The sequence below is a fragment of the Balaenoptera physalus genome (genome assembly GCF_965194825.1).
Source record: "Balaenoptera physalus genome assembly, chromosome: 5".
NCBI classification, from domain to species: domain Eukaryota; kingdom Metazoa; phylum Chordata; class Mammalia; order Artiodactyla; family Balaenopteridae; genus Balaenoptera; species Balaenoptera physalus.
Window position 1 is genome coordinate 42,808,408 of NC_138884.1, and position 22,725 is coordinate 42,831,132.

Below are 22,725 nucleotides of genomic sequence, written 5' to 3' on the forward strand. Positions count from 1 at the left end.
GCTCAGTAATTGTGGCTCACGGGCCTAGTTGCTCCGTGGCATGTGGGATCTTCCCAGGCCAGGGCTTGAACCCGTGTCCCCTGCATTGGCAGGCAGATTCTCAACCACTGCGCCACCAGGGAAGCCCAGCCAGGATTATTTTAAAAATTGTGCCATTAACTCTGTGCTTCAGAAAAATATTGATCAAGTCATAGGATTCCAATTTTTCCATTCCTTCAATGTGTGACAAGTTATCAGGAAAATATTTAAAGAACAAACGTAAAGTGTATAAAAAAATCCTTCATTAGTATGAAATTTTTAATCCATGAAAGATTTTTCTCAAACCAGAATATTTATATTAATCATGAGAAATAATTACTTTGTATTATTTATGAGTCCAGTCATTACTAGCATGGATCAGACAATATCCACTTTCTCACAAATAGACTTCAATATAAATCTAATGCTCATAATACAATATACTAGAGTGGAAAATAATATTGGACAATGGAATAAAGTTATGATTTCTAAAATGAAAGGAAAGTAAAAGGAGAAAACAATAATCAGGAAACCATGATAAAAATTACTGCACTAAAATTGTTTCATTGATGAATTTGTAGCCTATTATACTGCATTTTACACGAAGATAAATTTGTCTCAATAGTTTTGGCATTAGAACTGCCACTAGGTGTCACTATAAGCTAAATGATTTCAGTAAATATGAATTTTTTTTTTTTTAACTGAATAAAAAAAGGATATTTACTGGACATTTATGGAATATATTATAAACTTGCTCCAAATTATAAAAAAGTTATTTGACATTTTTGCTTAAAATTTTCCATATTTTTCTAAATTATATTTTATTTCTTAAAGACTTCCATTACAGCTGGAATCTGTAAGAGTCAAATTAGGGATTAGGATTAGGGAAAAGATTGTGTTGCCTACCAAATAAAAGGGAAAAAAATAAGGCTCTGTAAAACAGAGAGTTAAATTCCAAATTTGGCTTACAAAAATATATTAATGTGAAAGTTAGCTAAACAAGTAGGATTTTAGCAAAAACAAAATTTTTGAATTCCAAGCTATAGATTTCTATCTGTTAAATATAACATATAAATCAAACTGCTAACGTTAACATGGAATACACCATATAAATATTTAGAGATAGTTCTTCTTGATCATACCACACTGAACATGAATCAGATCAAACTATTGTGTTTCTTTTAATTAGTTCAACAGCTACAAAGATATTTAGTTAGGATGCTATGTGGTTCTCAAATATTTCACACAGTGCTTCAGTGAGACTTCTGATTCATTTATAATCCTGTTACAGATCCCCTGCACACACTAGAAGAGAAACTTGGATCTTACTCAGAAAAGAGAAGCATCCCCTAATTTACTGACCTGTAGAATGTGTGGCTTGAAAGCCTTTTCTTTGAACAGATGCATCAGAAACAAACCGAACAAACATTTTATTTCCAGTAGCCACAAGGGGCTCTGGTGTCTTGTTCCCACACAGTCGTCCAAGAATTGGTGATTTTTCCGTTTCTCCATCAAATACTTCCAAGTGATCATAAGCACATTCTTGATGCTGCTCAATCTCAAACTCACTAAAGACCTATTAAAAAAGAAAGAAAGAAAGGGGAAAAAAATAAAAAAGCCACATATCACTCAAAATAGGTTCTTTTCTTTGGAGCAGAAATACAGAACAATAATATGTCCAGGCCATGCAAATGATTCAATCCATCTAGCACATCATTGAAAGGGGTGTGAAATCAATAGAATATAAAGTCTCTAGGAAGACTTTATAATGAGGAAAACAATGTAATAACTTCACATGAAATTCTATTGTACTATTTGACTATTGCAACTAATTCTACTATTGCAATTAAGTCTACTCCAGAATTTAGACAGATTATAATAACAAATGATATTTTATTCTGAATTTAATTCTGAATTTATTCTTAATGCATCAGAAAATTTTAAACAATTATATTTTAAAAATGATTCCTTCTGGTGTTAATGATCATAAACTACTGAACATCATCATACCATTGAGCACTTAAACTAAAAAGAAAACCCCATAAAATAATTAAACAAGTAATTATTTTCACAAAAATTAAATGTAGTAAATCTTAATAGAATACATAACACAAAGGGATTTTTCATTATACATTTCTTTATTTAGATCTTACAACCCATATTATTAGAAAACACTAATATGACTTTAGGCTAGATTATTTTTAATTAACTTTTCAGAGAGATGGTACACTTATTTTAATATTTGGAGTCTTGCAAAGTTTAGTATGCTTTTTTATGTGTAGCAAATTCTTAAAATAAAAGTTTATTAAATATTTAACACATTAAATATAACAATGAAAGTTTAATTGAGACTGACTGAAAATAATAATTGTCCAAACTATTAATAATTCCAGGGATTCTAGGTTATTTGCCATTGCCAATTAAGGCTTTTTCCATTCCTCATAAAAACCATCATACATTCAAGAAATAAACCATCACTACTACTTAAGTCTATAGGGCAAAGCTAAAAAAATAAAATAAATTGGAGGAAATATAAAATATGCTTGAAAATGTATTAATTTTGCTACAATCCTTACAGCATAAAATATTTGTACATAAACTTTCTACATACATGTTTTCTTTAATGCAGTTTTGTGAAGTGATTATAATTCTCAATTTAAAGCATACATTTCGTATTTTTGAAAGAAAAAAGTGACTAAGACTGGTTCTCCTTCACTGTTGACCACATTTATCTATTCCAACCACACTACCATCTGCTCTCACTTCTGACTTTAGAGGAGTAAGGGAAGAAATGAAGGAAGCAATTTATATTAATTAGGGAGTAGGAGAAAAGAGTGAAGAGACAAAAGAAAAGGAAGTGGGCTGATCTCTCATGTCTCATTCCACTGTGCCCTACTTAAAAATATAAATTAAAATGTTATAACCAATAAGCATTAGTGAATCACTATTTGCTATAATTATTACGAGTAAAAAGGAATATTTACTTCATTCAACCAATGACTCTGGCTAGTTCAAAAAAGATTAAATACAGCACAAAGAATCTCACTGGAAACAAACACAGTGCAGAAAAATATAGTGAACAAGGAGACTTTAGCAGAGTTTATTTAATCTGAAGCACAACATTCAAAGTACACCATCACCAAAGGGTTTGTCACTTATTAATCTCTGTAATCTAGTGGCAGAGAATGAAGCAGAGTAGGCACACGGTGCATGGACTATAGAAGACACTGAATGGATTGTTGGCTGGATGTCTGGATAAGTCTGTCCATTCATCTACCTAATTACTTAAACCCAGTTTATGGCCAATCCCATGAATGGAAACAACGTAGACATGGCAAACCAAAACTTCTGGTTATCTGCCTCTTATAAGATGGTACTCAGTCAGCTTCTATTATCTTTGTGTACACAGAAACAGTCTTAATATCAGTTTGTAACTGTTAAGAAAGCAATAAGAGAAAATCAGCTTAACTGCACCAAGAGTTTTTTTTTTTAGCTAAATATGCAACAAAGCTTCTAAATAATAAGATAAATATTGCTTAAAAAGAAATATAACAATATCTGAAAACTGCTGCATGTTGAATAATTGTCTCTTTTGAATGGGCTTTAGAACCATTCATCTATAAATATAAAGAGCAGAGAAACCTACTGTGTACAAGAGAAAATTTTAAGAATGATGGGGGTAATGGCATTCTAAAGCTTATCCTTTAAGTAAAAGTTAAAAATGGGATCAGAATTTACAGACCACACATGTTCAGTCCATTGATTGGTCCACTGAAAACTAAGTGAATGAGATAACTAAGTGGCTACTTCATTCTCTAATGAAATAAATGCAGGATTTCTGGAGTAAATCATAACATATTTTACAGAGCAGAGCAATACAACACAAGGTGGCATTGAACTAGTGGGCTGGGGGCATGCTGACACCTGGTCTGGAGTCAGTTGGCTCCAGCTTTTTATCAGATTGCTAATGGAATCAGACTGACTCTATAAGAGTCAGATTAGGCAAAGCTTTTGTAGCTGACACATTCTCAACGATGCAAATAACTCTCATTCATTAAAGTACTGTTGAATTTTCTTCTTGGAATAAGTAGCAGCTTGTTAGGTCAGCTGCAAAGATTGGGTGGTCCTTTTGGTCCTTTTCCAGAAGTCAGCTTAACCAAATGCTCCACCACACACAAGCAAAATGTGACAAATTCACATGCTGAGATCTCATAAATCGGCCCTGTAATATCATAGAGACATCCACGTAGAGACCCCTCCATATATAGTGACTTGGCCTTAATATAAAATATTTCTAGGCCATAGAATGGTATTATAGGAGTCCATGGGAAAATAGAAAATCTTTAAAAACGGTTTTTAGAGTCCCCAAAGATAATGTGAGATACACAATTTAGTACTTTATTCTATTACACATTCTGAGCCATGAGTCTCTATGTCTAAATGATGCAGAATGTGAAAATTTCCAGCCACCAGGAACCAATGGCACAGAAATGTCTCCCTAGAAGACACTTAGATTCCCAAAAAAGATTCCCCCAAAGTCCTTCAACTTTACAATGGAGACAGAACAGAAAAGCTGATGTGTGGAGCTGTAAGAAACTCTGGTTTCTGCTGAAACACTGCCTTCTTTTTTGAGGACTTTTAAATATTTTTCTTAAGCGTTTATATTCAGACTTTACAGTTTGGTATTCAAACATTTAAACCTTATTGACTCCATGATTATATTTCTATGATTTTAAGGTTCATAATCCAGGTTTTAGAAAGACCAAAAAGAGTGAATAACAGTAAGTTCTAGTAAGAAATTCTAATGCATTTAAGGAGTTTCATTCAAAAGGAATAAAACTGAACTTTCATTTTAAGCTCTGGAAAGAATAACTGTTTGTTTCTGGAACATCCAAGCAAGCCTAATCTACCTTCCTGGCCACCAGCCAAGCTTCCATATGCAACCCCCTCATATGAACATCTGTAGAGGTACTTTTACTGAAAATACAGTCACTGGCTAAAGGATAAGGCCATTCAAAGTCACATTCACAAGGGACAAGATAATAAAATGATAATGCTTAATGTGGAAGTAAAATCTAGCTAAGATTTAAACTAAGAGAATTAAAGAGACTGATACAATGTGAGCAGTTGTGAGATGAAATTCAGAGCTCTCGAGTTCTAGCCATCCTTCGCCTTTTCCTCCCTTCGGTGAGAACTATCATTTGGTTTCCCACAAGATGTTGGAAGGATTAGAGGCCATGGAAAAAAAAGGCACAGTGGAATATAAACCCCAGTCTTCTGATTCAAAAGACCTTTTCTTTCCCATGAATACTCTATAACAGTGATCAAATATACTTATAATGGATTGATGGTGGAGAATTATATAACACTTATGGGTGTTTTGTTTTCCAAATATCCCATATATGAAGCTGTAAATCACAACTATATAACTTAGCAAAGCTTTAGGATATGATAAATAAAATAAAAACGACATAAGCCTATTGTGTGCTCCTATGCCTAGAACTTTATTTCTGTTTCATTTGTTTTATTTTGTTTTTAATGAAGAGTAATTCAGAATATGAAAAAAGTACCAGAAATTTAATGATCAATTGAGCCTCCCAGAACCAAGACAGGGTGAAGCCAGGAATGATAGAACTTTATCCCTTTATTCATTCAGAACTTTATCTCTCTTCTAGTAGGAAGACTTTTTCCAAGTATCTTTCAACCAAGGTTTCTCTTACTTTAAATCTGTTATCATGCATTTAGCATCTCATGATTAAACACACACACACACACACACAAATACACACTCTAAAAACAAGGCAAATATATTAGTTTCCTATTGCTGCTCTAGCAAATTAACACATACTTAGTGACTCAATACAACACACTTTTCTGGGGACTAGGACAAGGTTATCTTTGGGGAATGGGGAGCATTATTCTGCCTACCATAGAAAGTAAGGCCAAATATTTTCACCCTCTGATTCTCAGGGGAAATGAGGACAAACACTTATAACTGCATGATTTCAAACTCTTTTATCCATAACTTTATTAGCTTAGTCAAGAAACTAAGTCCCATAGAGGAAATCTGGCTTGAAGCCTGCTTTTTTGTAATTAAACTTTTACTGGAACACAACCATGTCCATTCATTTGTGCATTGACTGGCCTCACCTAGCAGCAGACAGGCTGCCTAAAGACCTCCTGAGCCCACAGCCCTCTGGACACAGCCCTATCCAGCAGATGGCCAGGACCCAACTCTACCCACCAGTGAGAAGGCACCAGCTTCAGAATCCCCTGGGCCCTGGTGCTGCCCTCCAGGAAGCCTGGCCTAGCCTCTGGATCAGCCTCACCCACCAGGGAGCAGAAAACAGATGCAAGAAAACCACAATCCCGTAACCTGTGGACCTAACCTGCCTACAGCAGGCCAGACCCTGCCTTGGGACCAGCTGGGCCCTGACCCTGCCCAGTAGCAGGCCAACACAAACTCCAGAACACCCCAGACCCAGTACCCACCTGTGTTTCAGGAACTGCCCCCACCCCCCCACTAGTGATCTTATATCAGCTCTGGGACTCCTGGGCCCTGTAACCAGACCCCAGAACCTGATTCTGCCTGCCAGTAGTCCAGCGCTAACACCAGGACCTGGTTTCACCCACCAGTGTGTGGGCAACAGCCCCGGAGTCTTATGGACCCTAACTCTTCCCATTAGTGAGCCAGCACTAGCCTTGGGGCCCCCCGGGGTTCTGCAGCTAGCTGCCTTGTGACCAGGCCCCACCAACCAGCAGCTGGCAGCCTCCACACAAGGCAGGTGCAAGCAACCAACCAGACCAGGGGCCAACCAAGCCTAACAGTCCACCCACATAGTCAGCCTGCCACAACGGAAGAACCCATGCAGGCCTAATAGGGAGAACTCCTAGAGCATATAGCTTGGGTGACAAGAAGGGAGCACACTGCTGGGACACATAGGACATCTGCAAAAGGCCCCTTCTCCAAGACGAGGAAGCATAACCAACCTACTAGATACATAAAAATAAAAATAAAAACAGCAACTTAGGCAAAATGAAGTGGCAGAGGAACATGTTCCAGATGAAGTAACAAAATAAAAACCCCAGAAGAACTAAATGAAGTGGAGCTAGGCAATCTACCTGAGAAAGGTTCAAGGTAGTGATTGTAAAGATAATCAAAGAACTTGGGAGGAGAATGATGCACAAAACGAGAAGTTAGAAGGTTTAAACAAGGAGTTAGAACAACCAAACAGAGATGAAAAATATTATAACTGAGATGAAAAATACACTAGAAGGAATCAAGTGTAGGCTAAATAATAGAGAAACAGATCAGCAAGCTGGAAGACAGAGTGGTGGAAATCACTGATGATGGACAGAGAAAAGAAAAAAGAATGAAAAGAAATGAGGACAGTTTAAGGGACCACTGGAACAACATCAAGTGCACTAATATTTGAATTAGAGTCCCAGAAGGAGAAGAGAAAGGGGCTGATAATGAATTTTAAGACATAATAGCTGAAAACTTCCCTAACATGGGAAACTTAACAGTCATCCAAGTCCAGGAAGTGCAGAGTCACATATAGGATTAACCCAAGGAGGAACACACCAAACATTCCAAAACACATTGTAATTAAAATGACAAAAAGGGGGTCTTGAGAAGGTGGCAGAAGAGTAAGACGTGGAGATCACCTTCCTCCCCACAAGATACATCAGAAATATATCTACACATGGAACTGCTCTTATAGAACACCTACTGAACGCTGGCAGAAGACCTCAGACCTCCCAAAAGGCAAGAAACTCCCCACGTACCTGGGTAGGGCAAAAGAAAAAACAGAGACAAAAGAATAGGGGCGGGACCTGCACCAGTGGGAGGGAGCCGTGAAGGAGGAAAAGTTTCCACACACTAGGAAGCCCTTTCACGGGCGGAGACTGTAGGTGGCGGAGGGGGGAGCTTCGTGACCGCGGAGGAGAGCGCAGCAACAGAGGTGCGGAGGGCAAAGCGGAGAGATTCCCACACGGAGGATGGGTGCTGACCAGCATTCACCAGCCCGAGAGGCTTGTCTGCTCACCTGCTGGGGCGGGCGGGGGCTGGGAGCTGAGGCTCCAGCTTTGGTCGGATTGCAGGGAGAGGACTGGGGTTGGCTGCATGAACACAGACTGAAGGGGGCTAGTGTGCCACGGTTAGCCAGGAGGGAGTCCGGGAAAAGCCTGGAGCTGCTGAAGAGACAAGAGACTTTTTCTTCCCTCTTTGTTTCCTGGTGCACGAGGAGAGGGGATTCAGAGCGCTGCTTAAAGGAGCTCCAGAGATGGGCGTGAGCCGCGGTTATCAGCGTGGACCCCAGAGACGGGCATGAGATGTTAAGGCTAATGCTGCCACCAACAAGAAGCCTGTGTGCAAGCACAGGTCACTATCCACACCTCCCCTCCCGGGAGCCTGTGCAGCCTGCCACTGCCAGGGTCCTGTGATCCAGGGACAACTTCCCCAGGAGAATGCATAGTGCGCCTCAGCCTGGTGCAACGTCACGCCGGCCTCTGCTGCTGCAGGCTCGCCCCACATCCGTACCCCTCCCTCCCCCCGGCCTGAGTGAGCCAGAGCCCCTGAATCAGCTGCTCCTTTAACCCCATCCTGTCTGAGTGAAGAACAGACCCCCTCAGGTGACCTACATGCAGAGGCGGGTCCAAATCCAAAGCTGAGCCCCGGGAGCTGTGCGAACAAAGAAGAGAAAGGGAAATCTCTCCCAGCAGCCTCAGAAGCAGCGGATTAAAGCTCCACAATCAACTTGATATACCTGCATCTGTGGAATACCTGAATAGACAACGAATCATCCCAAATTGAGGAGGTGGACTTTGGGAGCAAGATAAATTATTTTTTCCCCTTTTCCTCTTTTTGTGAGTGTGTATGTGTATGCTTCTGTGTGAGATTTTGTCTGTATAGCTTTGCTTTCACTATTTGTCCTAGGATTCTGTCTGTCTGTTTTTTTTTCTTTTCTTCTTTTTTTACTTTAAAAATTTTTTTTCATAATTATTCTTTATTTTTTATTTTAATAACGTTATTTTATTTTATCTCACTTTATTTTATTTTATCCTCTTTCTTTCTTTCTATTTTTTCTCCCTTTTATTCTGAGCCTTGTGGATGAAAGGCTCTTGGTGCTCAAGCCAGGAGTCAGTGCTGTGCTTCTGAGGTGGGAGAACCAACTTCAGGACACTGGTCCACAAGAGACCGCCCAGATCCACGTAATATCAAATGGCGAAACTCTCCTAGGGATCTCTATCTCAACACAAAGGCCCAGCTTCACTCAACGACCAGCAAGCTACAGTGCTGGACACACTATGCCAAACAACTAGCAATACAGGAACACAGCCCCATCTATTAGCAGAGAGGCTGCCTAAAATCATAATAAGGCCAGAGACACCTCAAAACACACCACCAGACGTGGACCTGCCCACCAGAAAGACAAGATCCAGCCTCATCCACCAGAACACAGGCACTAGTCCCCTCCACCAGGAAGCCTACACAACCCACTGAACCAAACTTAGCCACTGGGGACAGACACCAAAAACAACAGGAACTACGAACATGTAGCCTGTGAAAAGGAGACCCCAAACACAGTAAGATAGGCAAAATGAGAAGACAGAGAAACACAGAGCAGATGAAGGAGCAAGGTAAAAACCCATCAGACCTAACAAATGAAGAGGAAATAGGCAGTCTACCTGAAAAAGAATTCAGAATAATGATAGTAAAGATGATACAAAATCTTGGAAATAGAAAAGAGAAAATGCAAGAAACATTTAACAAGGACCTAGAAGAACTAAAGAGGAAACAAGCAATGATGAACAACACAATAAATGAAATTAAAAATACTCTAGACGGGATCAATAGCAGAATAACTGAGGCAGAAGAGTGGATAAGTGACCTGGAAGATAAAATAGTGGAAATAATTACTGCAGAGCAGAATAAAGAAAAAAGAATGAAAAGAACTGAGGACAGTCTCAGAGACTTCTGGGACAACATTAAACGCACCAACATTCAAATTATACGGGTCCCAGAAGAAGAAGAGAAAAAGAAAGGGACTGAGAAAATATTTGAAGAGGTTATAGTTGAAAACTTCCCTAATATGGGAAAGGAAATAGTTAATCAAGTCCTGGAAGCACAAGGAGTCCCATACAGGATAAATCCAAGGAGAAACACGCCAAGACACATATTAATCAAACTATCAAAAATTAAATACAAAGAAAACACGTTAAAAGCAGCAAGGAAAAAACAACAAATAACACACAAGGGAATGCCCATAAGGTTAACATCTGATCTTTCAGCAGAAACTCTTCTAGCCAGAAGGGAATGGCAGGACATATTTAAAGTGATGAATGAGAAAAACCTACAACCAAGATTACTCTACCCAGCAAGGATCTCATTCAGATTTGATGGAGAAATTAAAACCTTTACAGAAAAGCAAACGCTGAGAGAGTTCAGCACCACCAAACCAGCTTTACAACAAATGCTAAAGGAACTTCTCTAGGCAAGAAACAAAAAAGAAGGAAAAGACCTACAATAACAAACACAAAACATTTAAGAAAATGGGAATAGGAACTTACATATCGATAATTACCTTAAATGTAAATGGATTAAATGCTCCCACCAAAAAACAGACTGACTGAATGGATACAAAAACAAGACCTGTATATATGCTGTCTACAAGAGACCCACTTCAGACCTAGGGACACATACAGACTGAAAGTGAGGGGATGGAAAAAGATATTCTGTGCAAATGGAAATCAAAAGAAAGCTGGAGTAGCAATTCTCATATCAGACAAAATAGACTTTAAAATAAAGACTCTTACAAGAGACAAAGAAGGACACTACATAATGATCAAGGGATCAATCTAAGAAGAAGATATAACAATTGTAAATATTTATGCACCCAACATAGGAGCACCTCAATACATAAGGCAAATACTAACAGCCATAAAAGGGGAAATTGACAGTAACACAATCATAGTAAGGGACTTTAACACCCCACTTTCACCAATGGACAGATCATCCAAAATGAAAATAAACAAGGAAACACAGGCTTTAAATGATACATTAAACAAGATGGACTTAATGGATATTTATAGGACATTCCACCCAAAAACAACAGAATACACATTTTTCTCAAGTGCTCATGGAACATTCTCCAGGATAGATCATATCTTGGGTCACAAATCAAGCCTTGGTAAATTTAAGAAAATTGAAATCATATCAAGTATCTTTTCCTACCACAACGCTATGAGACTAGATATCAATTACAGGAAAAGATCTGTAAGAAATACAAATACATGGAGGCTAAATAATACACTACTTAATAAGCAAGAGGTCACTGAAGAAATCAAAGAGGAAATCAAAAAATACATAGAAACAAATAGCAATGAAAACATGACGACCCAAAACCTATGGGATGAAGCAAAAGCAGTTCTAAGAGGGAAGTTTATTGCAATACATCCTACCTTAGGAAACAGGAAACATCTCAAATAAAAAACCTAACCTTGCACCTAAAGCAATTAGAGAAAGAACAAAAAAAATCCCCAAAGTTAGCAGAAGGAAAGAAATCATAAAGATCAGATCAGAAATAAATGAGAAAGAAATGAAGGAAACGAAAGCAAAGATCAATAAAACTAAAACCTGGTTCTTTGAGAAGATAAACAAAATTGATAAACTATTAGCCAGACTCATCAAGAAAAAAAGGGAGAAGACTCAAATCAATAGAATTAGAAATGAAAAAGGAGATGTAACAACTGACACTGCAGAAATACAAAGGATCATGAGAGATTACTACAAGCAACTGTATGCCAATAAATTGGACAACCTGGAAGAAATGGACAAATTCTTAGAAATGCACAACCAGCCAAGACTGAACCAGGAAGAAATAGAAAATATGAACAGACCAATCACAAGCACTGAAATTGAAACTGTGATTAAAAATCTTCCAACAAACGAAAGCCCAGGACCAGACGGCTTCACAGGCGAATTCTATCAAACATTTAGAGAAGAGCTAAAACGTATCATTCTCAAAGTCTTCCAAAATATAGCAGAGGGAGGAACACTCCCAAACTCATTCTACAAGGCCACCATCACCCTGATACCAAAACCAGACAAAGATGTCACAAAGAAAGAAAACTACAGGCCAATATCACTGATGAACATAGATGCAAAAAACCTCAACAAAATACTAGCAAACAGAATCCAACAGCACATTAAAAGGATCATACACCATGATCAAGTGGGGTTTATACCAGGAATTCAAGGATTCTTCAATACACGCAAATCAATCAACGTGATAAATCATATTAACAAATTGAAGGAGAAAAACCATATGATCATCTCAATAGATGCAGGGAAAGCTTTTGACAAAATTCAACACCCATTTATGATAAAAACCCTGCAGAAAGTATACATAGAGGGAACTTTCCTCGACATAATAAAGGCCATATATGACAAACCCACAGCCAACATCGTCCTCAATGGTGAAAAACTGAAACCATTTCCACTAAGATCAGGAACAAGACAAGGTTGCCCACTCTCACCACTATTATTCAACATAGTTTTGGAAGTTTTAGCCACAGCCATCAGAGAAGAAAAAGAAATAAAAGGAATCAAAATCGGAAAAGAAGAAGTAAAACTGTCACTCTTTGCAGATGACATGATACTATACATAGAGAAACCTAAAGATGCTACCAGAAAACTACCAGAGCTAATCCATGAATTCAGTAAAGTAGAAGGATACAAAATTAATGCACAGAAATCTCTGGCATTCCTATACACTAATGATGAAAAATCTTAAAGTGAAATTAAGAAAACACTCCCATTTACCATTGCAACAAAAAGAATAAAATATCTAGGAATAAACCTACCTAAGGAGACAAAAGACCTGTACGTGGAAAATTATAAGACACTGATGAAAGAAATTAAAGATGATACAAATAGATGGAGAGATATACCATGTTCTTGGATTGGAAGAATCATCATTGGGAAAATGAATATACTACCCAAAGCAATCTACAGATTCAATTCAATCCCTATCAAACTACCACTGGCATTTTTCACAGAACTAGAACAAAAAAGTTCACAATTTGTATGAAAACACAAAAGACCCCGAATAGCCAAAGCAATCTTGAGAACGAAAAATGGAGCTGGAGGAATCAGGCTCCCTGACTTCAGACTATACTACTAAGCTACAGTAATCAAGACAGTATGGTACTGGCACAAAAACAGAAACATAGATCAATGGAACAGGATAGAAAGCCCAGAGATAAAACCATGCACATATGGTGACCTTATCTTTGATAAAGGAGGCAAGCATATACAATGGAGAAAAGACAGCCTCTTCAATAAGTGGTGCTGGGAAAACTGGACAGGTACATGTAAAAGAATGAAATTAGAACACTCCCTAACAACATACACAAAAATAAACTCAAAATGGATTAAAGACCTAAATGTAAGGCCAGACACCATCCAACTCTTAGAGGAAAACATAGGCAGAACACTCTATGACATAAATCACAGCAAGCTTCTTTTTGACCCACCTCCTAGAGAAATGGGAAGAAAAACAAAAATAAACATTTGGGACCTAATGAAACTTAAAAGCTTTTGCACAGCAAAGGAAACCATAAACAAGACCAAAAGACAACCCTCAGAATGGGAGAAAATATTTGCAAATGAAGCAACTGACAAAGGATTAATGTCCAAAATTTACAAGCAGCTCATGCAGCTCAATAACAAAAAAACAAACAACCCAATCCCAAAATGGGCAGAAGACCTAAATAGACATTTCTCCAAAGAAGATATACAGATTGCCAACAAACACATGAAAGAATGCTCAACATCATTAATCATTAGAGAAATGCAAATCAAAACTACAATGAGATATCATCTCACACCAGTCAGAATGGCCATCATCAAAAAATCTAGAAACAATAAATGCTGGAGAGGGTGTGGAGAAAAGGGAACCCTCTTGCACTGTTAGTGGGAATATAAATTGATACAGTCACTATGGAGAATAGTATGGATGTTCCTTAAAAAACTAAAAATAGAATTACCTTATGACCCAGCAATCCCACTACTGGGCATATACCCTGAGAAAACCATAATTCAAAAAGAGTCTTGTACCAAAATATTCATTGCAGTTCTATTAACAATAGCCAGGACATGGAAGCAACCTAAGTGTCCATCAACAGATGAATGGATAAAGATGTAGCACATATATTCAATGGAATATTACCCAGCCATAAAAAGAAACGAAATTGAGTTATTTGTCGTGAGGTGGATGGACCTAGAGTCTGTCATACAGAGTGAAGTAAGTCAGAAAGAGAAAAACAAATACAGTATGCTAACACATATATATGGAATCTAAGAAAAAAAAAAAGGTCATGAAGACCTAGGGGTAAGATGGGAATAAAGACACAGACCTACTAGAGAATGGACTTGGGGATATGGGGAGGGGGAAGAGTAAGCTGTGACAAAGTGAGAGAGTGGCTTGGACATATATACACTACCAAACGTAATGTAGATAGCCAGTGCGAAGCAGCCTCATAGCACAGGGAGATCAGATTGGTGGTTTGTGACCACCTAGAGGTGGGGGATAGGGAGGGTGGGAGGGAGGGAGATGTAAGAAGGAAGAGATATGGGAACATATGTATATGTATAACTGATTCACTTTGTTATCTATCAGAAACTAACACACCATTGTAAAGCAATTATACTCCAGTAAAGATGTTAAACAAAAAGAAATGATAAAAAGGTAAAGAGAGAATATTAAAAGTAGCAAGGGAAAAGCAACAAATAACAAACAAGGGAACTTCCATAAGACTATCAGCTGATTTTTTTCAGCAGAAACTCTGCAGGCCAGAAGGGAGTGGCACAATATATTTAAAATGATGAAAGAGAAAAATTTCCACCCAAGAATACTCTACCCAGCAAGGTTCTTGTTCAGATTTGATGGAAAAATCAAAAACTTTACAGACAAGCAAAAGCTAAAAGAATTCAGCACCACCAAACCAGCTTTACAACAAATGTTAAAGGAACCTGTCTAGGTAAAAAAGAAAAGGCCACAATTAGAGACAAGAAAATTACAAAATGAAAAAGTTTGCCAGTAAAGGCAAACATACAGCAAAGGTAGGAAATCATACACATACAAGCTAGTAAGGAGGTTAAAACACAAAACTAGTAAAATCATCTGTATTCAGAGTAAGCAGTTAAGGGATACACAAAAGAATTAGATGTAAAATATGATACCCAAAACAGTAATCATGATAGGAGGAGAGTACAAATGCAGGGATTTTAAAATGCATTTGAAATGAAGAGATCAGCAAATTAAAATAATCACATATATACATAGACTGCTATAAAAAAAAAACTGTGGTAACTTCAAACCAAAAATCTATAATAAATATGCACACAAAAAAGGAAAAGGAATCTAAAGACATAATACTAAACACAGTCATCAAATCACAAGAGAAGGGAAAAAAGAAGAAGAAAGAAAAAAAATGACCTACAAAAACAACCCCAAAACCATTAACAAAGTGGCAACAAAACATGCATATCAATAATTACCTTAAATGTAAATGGACTAATTGCTCCAGCCAAAAGACACAGAGTCACTGAATGGATACAAAAACAGGACCCATATATTTGCTGCCTACAAGAGACTCACTTCAGATCTAAAGACACCCATAGACTGGGAATTCCCTGGTCGTCCAGTGGCTAGGACTCTGTGCTTCCACTGAAGGGAGCCTTGGTTGGAGAATTAAGATCCTGAGAGCCATGAGGCATGGCCAAAAAAAAAAAAAAAAAGGCACACATAGACTGAAAGTGAGGGGATGGAAAAAAGTATTCCATGCAAATGGAAATCAAAAGAAAGCTGGAGTAGCAATACTTATAGCAGACAAAATAGACTTTAAGATAAAGACTGTTACAAGAGACAAAGACAGTACATAATGATGAAGGGATCAATCCAAGAAGAAGATATAACAATTGTGAATATATATGCACCCGGCATAGGAGCACCTAAATATTGAATATATAAAGCAAATATGAACAGACATAAAGGGAGAAATTGACAGTAACCCAATAATAGTAGGGGACTTTAACACCTCACTTACATCAACAGACAGATCATCCAGATAGAAAATGAATCTGGAAACGCTGGCCTTAAATGACCCATTAGACCAGATGGACTTAATAGATATGTAGAGAACACTCCATCTGAAAGCCACAGAACACATTCTTTTCAAGTGCACATGGAACATTCTCCAGGATAGGTCACATGCTAGCCTACAAAACAAGTCTCAGTAAATTTAAGAAAACTGAAATCATATCAAGCATCTTTTCAGATCACAACACTTTGAGACTAGAAATCAATTATAAGAAAAAAACTACAAAAAAACAGAAACACATGGAGGCTAAACAATATGCTACTAAACAATCAGTGGATCACTAAGGATTGAATTTCAAATTGATAAGGCTACACAAAAACTTGATCATGGTTGAATTTTCAATAAAAATAAAAAATTTTTAGATTATTATCATAATTATGATTATTATTATGATCTCATACAGCAGCATTTATTGGCACTTAATAAAGCACTGTGCCAAATACGTTTTATACAAGTTCATTTTGTATACACACAAAATTCGTAAACAGCAGCTTCAATTTCCAGATGAAGAAATCAAGGTTTTAAAATGATAAGTATCTTCCCAAGATAACACAACTAGTAAGTAGAAGCGCTAGGATCTAGACACAAGTCTCTGCTGTATATTTGTTTAATCATTTATTTAATCATTGTAATTTTGTTAGGATGTTATCCTAACAAATGTTCCTAATCATATTAGGAAATATGATTATTTTCCATTTAAATTATTGCATAAATGTACACAGCAATTATGGATCTCTTTCTTCTCTGATGCAGGATGCTATAAGGAAAAATAAGATTTTTCTGTAGAGACAGAATGCTTGGGCTTGAAGGTACTTAGACTCCTACTACCTTTATAAACTTTCCAAGTCATCTAAACTGCCTGGGACTGCTTCCTTATCTATAAGTGTCATTTATGACATCAACTTCAGGTAATATACAAGATACCACTTTGAAACCATTGGGAACTATACACACAGTCTTAGCCTAAGTACAGTTTTAAGAGATACAAATGTGCCCAAGCTACATTTTACAATTTGGAGAGCATTTTCAAGAAATGGAAAACTTAAAAACATTCATATTTTTATTTGTAGAATTTCATATGAGAGAGTGACTATTTTAGAATTTTCAAAAATGACACTCCCAGGGTCTCTGGATCCCAGCTCCCTAGCTTACTGCATTTATATGAAGATAATATTCCAGGGTCTTATAAAGATAAGAGAAGGTATATACAAGAATACAAAAAATCCTCAAGAACCGCTATATTGACTCATACACACAATTCTACTTGATTTTCATATTTTGCTTTATAATAGGGAATTCATGACTTAAAGACAAAAATTAATGAGTATGTTCATTATGTAGAGACATAATTTATGTTATTATTGTATTCAAATTGCTATTTTATATTACTGGATAGAATTTAGTATTGAATTAGAAAAAAATTACCTTTAACTATTTCCTGTTTGTATACTAGGTGGTATACTAGAACCTAACAGTATTCTGACTGCACATTCTGGACTTTGCCTAGAGAAAACTACTCAGGAGAGTATAGGTAGTAACTCATTTGTGTCATCTTTACTTTCCCGAATATATGCTGTCTCATACACTTAAATGCATGTGTGGGATTAAAGATGGCTACACATTCTTTGCTACTTCTCCCATTGAATCATGAAGTCTAATATTTTTCCCCTTCAATACTGGTTAGCTTTTCTGATTTGCTTTACCATAGAATGCATAGAGGTAATGTTCAGGAGCTACTTAGGTATTCCCCTGGGCCTCTTGGAACACTCTTTTTAGGGATCCAGAACTTCCATGTAAAGGGTATGGTTCCCCTGAGACCACCATGCTAGAATGGTCATGTGTAGGTGCTCTGGTTGTTCCAGCTAAGTCAGCCTTCTAGCCCTCCCTACCAAGGTGACAGACATAAAATTAAAGCCAACTTGACCCTCCCAACCAGACCATGCCCCAGGTGAATATTACTTACTGACCTCAATCAATGCCATGGGCAACCGAAGAATTGCCAGTAAAGCATTACTCAAATCATGATCTCGTCCCCACAAAACCATGGGATATTATAAAATCGTTCTTGTTTTAAGTCATGAAGTTTTGGGTTAGCTTATTATGAAGCAGTAGATAACTAGAACAGTGCATAAAAGGTAATAATTGCATATTAATGCCAGAACTCTTAAATTTCCATAAATCAGTAATAAACTACCACTACTGATAGTTCAGTCCTTACACATAATTATTGTACACTAGATATAGATAACCACACTATGGTAAATAAATACTATGCACAAGAATGTTTGTATCTGACAAAGGGCACTGAATTTTATTGTAATTCCTCTTATATTCCATAATGGCAAGATTATCTAAATAACCTAAATAATATTAATTTGTAGTCTTACAAATAAACCAAATTAACTAAAATAATAGTTATCTCAGATGCAGTGAAAGAGGCTTGCTTATGCCCATAAGCCACTACTTGCACGTCACTCAATACAACTCTATGTTGAGTTAAAGGAATATCTGGGTTAGAAAGAACAGTAAGACTCTCAAAATTCATAAACAAGGTGTTTTAAAAAATATGTCATGGAATTGTCTTCAGGGACAATTTCCTTTCTTTGCTTCTGTATGAATAGGTAAAATATTTAGAAATGTTTTCTTATTTTTCCACACAGCCTAAGGTAAGAGGAGTAAATATGAGTTGTAAAGAAAGCTCCATGGTGCACACAGGGACACCAAATCTTTTCTTTGCCTTTTCTTTTTTGCCTTGTCCTATAAAGAAACTAGCTTGGAACCAAGTATCTATCAGCAGCTCTTGACCTAACAGGATTAATAGATCTCAGAATTTTCCAAGTTTCCTTGGAATCTATTTTCCAAATTTAGTTTGGGTTCAAGTTCCTCCATGAAAATTAAGGATCCTAAAGAAAACAAACAAAATGCATTTATTTTAAACAATATATCTTTTTGATCAAATCTCCTGTATAATAAATGTCAAAACATATAGGTAGGTAATTGAATGGTTTGAATATTACAAACAATGCTGGTCAAATGTCCATTGGCTGAGATCCATAACAGATAGTGGTTTCAGTTTTAAAGTAGATAAGATTCATTAACAGTTATATTACAAGCAGGGAGACAAAAATAGTAAACATAAGCAACAATAATGTCAAAATGGTAAGAGTTAAAAAGTATAGAACTAAAATATCACTTGAAGTTGGTAGCTAATCTGTTACAACACACTTTCTACTGATCCTGATTGTTAGAGTGATATTGTGAGTCAGGCTTTATATAAACATGATTAATGAAATGAGAGTGGAATCAATATTACGCTCTGATTCAGAAAACTTGGAGTGGCAAAAATGTGTTTTAACAAGTCTTCCAGGCTAATTCTGATGCATGTTAAGATTCTGGCTTAGACTGTAACTACTTCTACAAAGATCACAAAGTCAAATACTTAAAACAAAGATCAATAGTTGCATTAAAGCTCCTTTCCTTCTAAAAATTATCTTCTTAGGATACTAGCATGTATGACCATTGTTGAACAGACTCTCCTGATCTTCAAGTGGAATATTTGCTTGTAATTTGTAAAGAAGCAGACTGTCCTAGAGTTGAAAGGGATGCTCAATAAGCTGAAAGGTATATAATTGAGAAAAATAAATTATTGACATTTTTTCAAGTTGAGGTATATTAGGAGTTCTATTTCCCCTTGGATATAGAAAGCTGGGACTAGTGTTCCTTCTACCCTAGCAAGAAAACCTATGTAAAGTAAAAAAATCACAACTTTGCTGAACACATCAAAGAGCCAAAGTCACTAGTCAACCAAGTAGTATCAAATCCACTGACTCTCAGCCCCTGCCAAGGAGAGGTGAGACACGAGCATGTCACCAGTGACAGACTACAGTTAGAGGAGATGCTGGGTGCCATATAACTAGGTTAGATGCATTCAGCTACAATTGTAATGTATTGTAAAGGTCAGCTGTGGACTAGAGTATAGCACCCTAGGAGCTATAGACACAGGAGTTTGCACCCACTTGCAGGCTCTTCTCCATGGACTTCAATCTCCTGCTCATGAGAAAGACTGTGGGAAGAGCAGGAGTTAGGCAAGTGCCTTTCTTGGTGTTGCAGGCTTGGAGGGGGAAGTGGTCACTGCTGGGAGAAAAGCATGAAGTCCTGTTGCAACCCTTCTCTGGAAAAGAAAATAAGCCTCTGGGGGAGGAGCAGAAAACCTGTCACCACCAGGGCAAACATGCAGACCCACTGTAGCCACAGGAAAGCTTAAACAAACAAACAAACAAATAACACTTCCAACCCTGGGGAAGTCTTGGACTCAGGAGCCTACACCAATAATATCAGAGACCTGCTACAACTGGGAGGGGGAAAAGAAACTCTCCCATGGAAGACCAACCAGAGATAGATGGAGTTTGGCTGCCAGGAAGAGAAGAGGCAGGACCACTGAGAAAGGCTATTTCTAAGACCTAGAAACACAGATCCTGTCTAAGGTAGAGAACCCCTTGTCCTCACCGCCAGACTACCAAGCACCAAGCAGTGTGTAACTGCAGTCTATCACTGGTTGAGGGAAAAAAGTGTGAAGAGGGATACAATTTGTGGTAGAAATGAAAGCGGAAGCTAAAGGTAAAGGAGAAACATTGAGAAAATGCATCTGAAATTCCAGCCTTCAATCTAAGAGAAAGGAATTAAAAGCCAATGGTTCACTGAAGGTAATCATAGGAACAAGACAACCCAAACTCAGCTAATTACTGACTATATTCACTCAACAACATCCCTTCCCATATACACACATTCACTAACAGCCTAACAGAAGAGATGTACCCATTTCCAGATATAAAATCTCTACTGTTAAACACAAAATATCTGATGTTTAATCAAAAGTCACATGACACACAAAAAGGCAAGAAGAAAAGCACAGTGTTAAGAGAGAAAATAATCAACAGAGCAGACTCAAACATGACCCCTATGTTTAATCTATCAAATGAGAAATTTCAGCAGAGATTGTGTTATGAACTGAATTGTGCATCCTGGCCAAACTCATGCATTGAAGCCCTAAACCCAATGTGACTGCATTAGGGTACAGGTCCTTTAGGGAGGTAATCAAGGTTAAATGAGGTCATAAGGGTGACGCCAGATCCCACAGGGCTACTAATGTCCTTATAAGAAGATGAAGAGACACCAGAGCACGTACTCTCTCTCTCTCTCTCTGTCTCTCTCTCTTCATATGTACACACAGAGGAAAGGCCAAGTGAGGACACAGTGATAAAGCAGCCATCTACAAGTCAGGAAAAGAGGCCTCACCAGACACCAGTCCCCACAGCTCCTTGACCTTGAACATCTAGCCTCCAGATCTGTGAGAAAATACATTTTTGTTGTTTTAGCCACTCCGTTTGTGGTATTTTGTTATGGCCACCTAAGCAGACTAATACACATGAAAAATCAAATGGAAATTCAAGAAATAAAAAAAACATGATAAGGGAGATAAAGAATACCTCTGTCAAACTCATAAGTACACTCAAGACAGCTGAATAGACAATCATTGAACTTGAAGATCAGTCCATAGAAATAACCCAAGCTTAAAACCAAAAAGAGTGGCAAAAAAATAACAGAATTCAAGAGTTATGGGATAATATGAAACAATCTCACATATGTGTAATTTGAATCCCAGAAGAAGAGAGACAATAATGCAGGAGAATTTTGTCAAAAATAATGGTCAAAAGTTTTCAAAAATTCATGGCAGACATCACAACATAGATGCAAGAAATTCAGAGACTTCTCAGAAGGATAAATTACTAAACAGATAGACAGACGGACACACACACACACACACACACTCCCAGATACATTATATTCAAAGTGCTGATAAAAAAATGTTGAAGGCAGCCATCAGAGAAAAGAATCATTATTTCCACAGGAATAAAATTAAGATTTACCACAGACATTAAAAACCATGAAGGACAGAAAATAGTGGAGTCAGGTATTTAAAGTGCAGCTGGGAAAATAAATTGCTATCTTAGAATTTTATACCCAATGAAAATATCTTTAAAAAGTGAAACTGCACAGACATACTCTACGCACGATATAAAAAGAAATTCTTCAGGGACTATGATACCAGATGAAACTTGGATGTACACACACACACACAAAAGTCTTCAGGAAAATCCATTTTCCCAACTCCCTTAGCTATTGCACTGCTGAAAATAATGCAGCCTTTGCATCTCAGCCCATAAGCTTCAGAGAGTGATCATCTCAGTCAGGGTCTTCAACAGGACTGGAAAGCAATCAAATCCTACAGTGCTGTTATCTTAGCACCTAGCATCCTTCCAAAGAGTGGCTGAAATGAATTGATGTCTCTGTTCAAAAAGTCATTTACTGATATCTTACAAATACGGTGATTGGAAGGAACTCCATAATAGGAATATGAATATCTCAGTGACAGTCTCTAATAACATTATTATTATGTTGCATATGAATAAGATGTCTTTATTGGCCAAAAAAACCCACTGAAGGAAAGGGTTCAAACAGACTTTCAAAATTAACTGGACT

General features: G+C 37.3%; 1 protein-coding gene across 3 annotated transcripts in view; it reads right to left on the minus strand.

The window, feature by feature from the left end:
• The window catches only part of TLL1 (tolloid like 1), a 253,162-nt gene that overhangs the window by 13,532 nt on the left and 216,905 nt on the right, over positions 1–22,725 (minus strand). For all 3 annotated transcript variants that reach the window (XM_082463627.1, XM_082463626.1, XM_082463628.1), the window contains exon 19: positions 1,381–1,594. In XM_082463627.1, the coding sequence (XP_082319753.1) occupies positions 1,381–1,594 (214 nt within the window). The remainder of the gene's footprint in view (positions 1–1,380; positions 1,595–22,725) is intronic.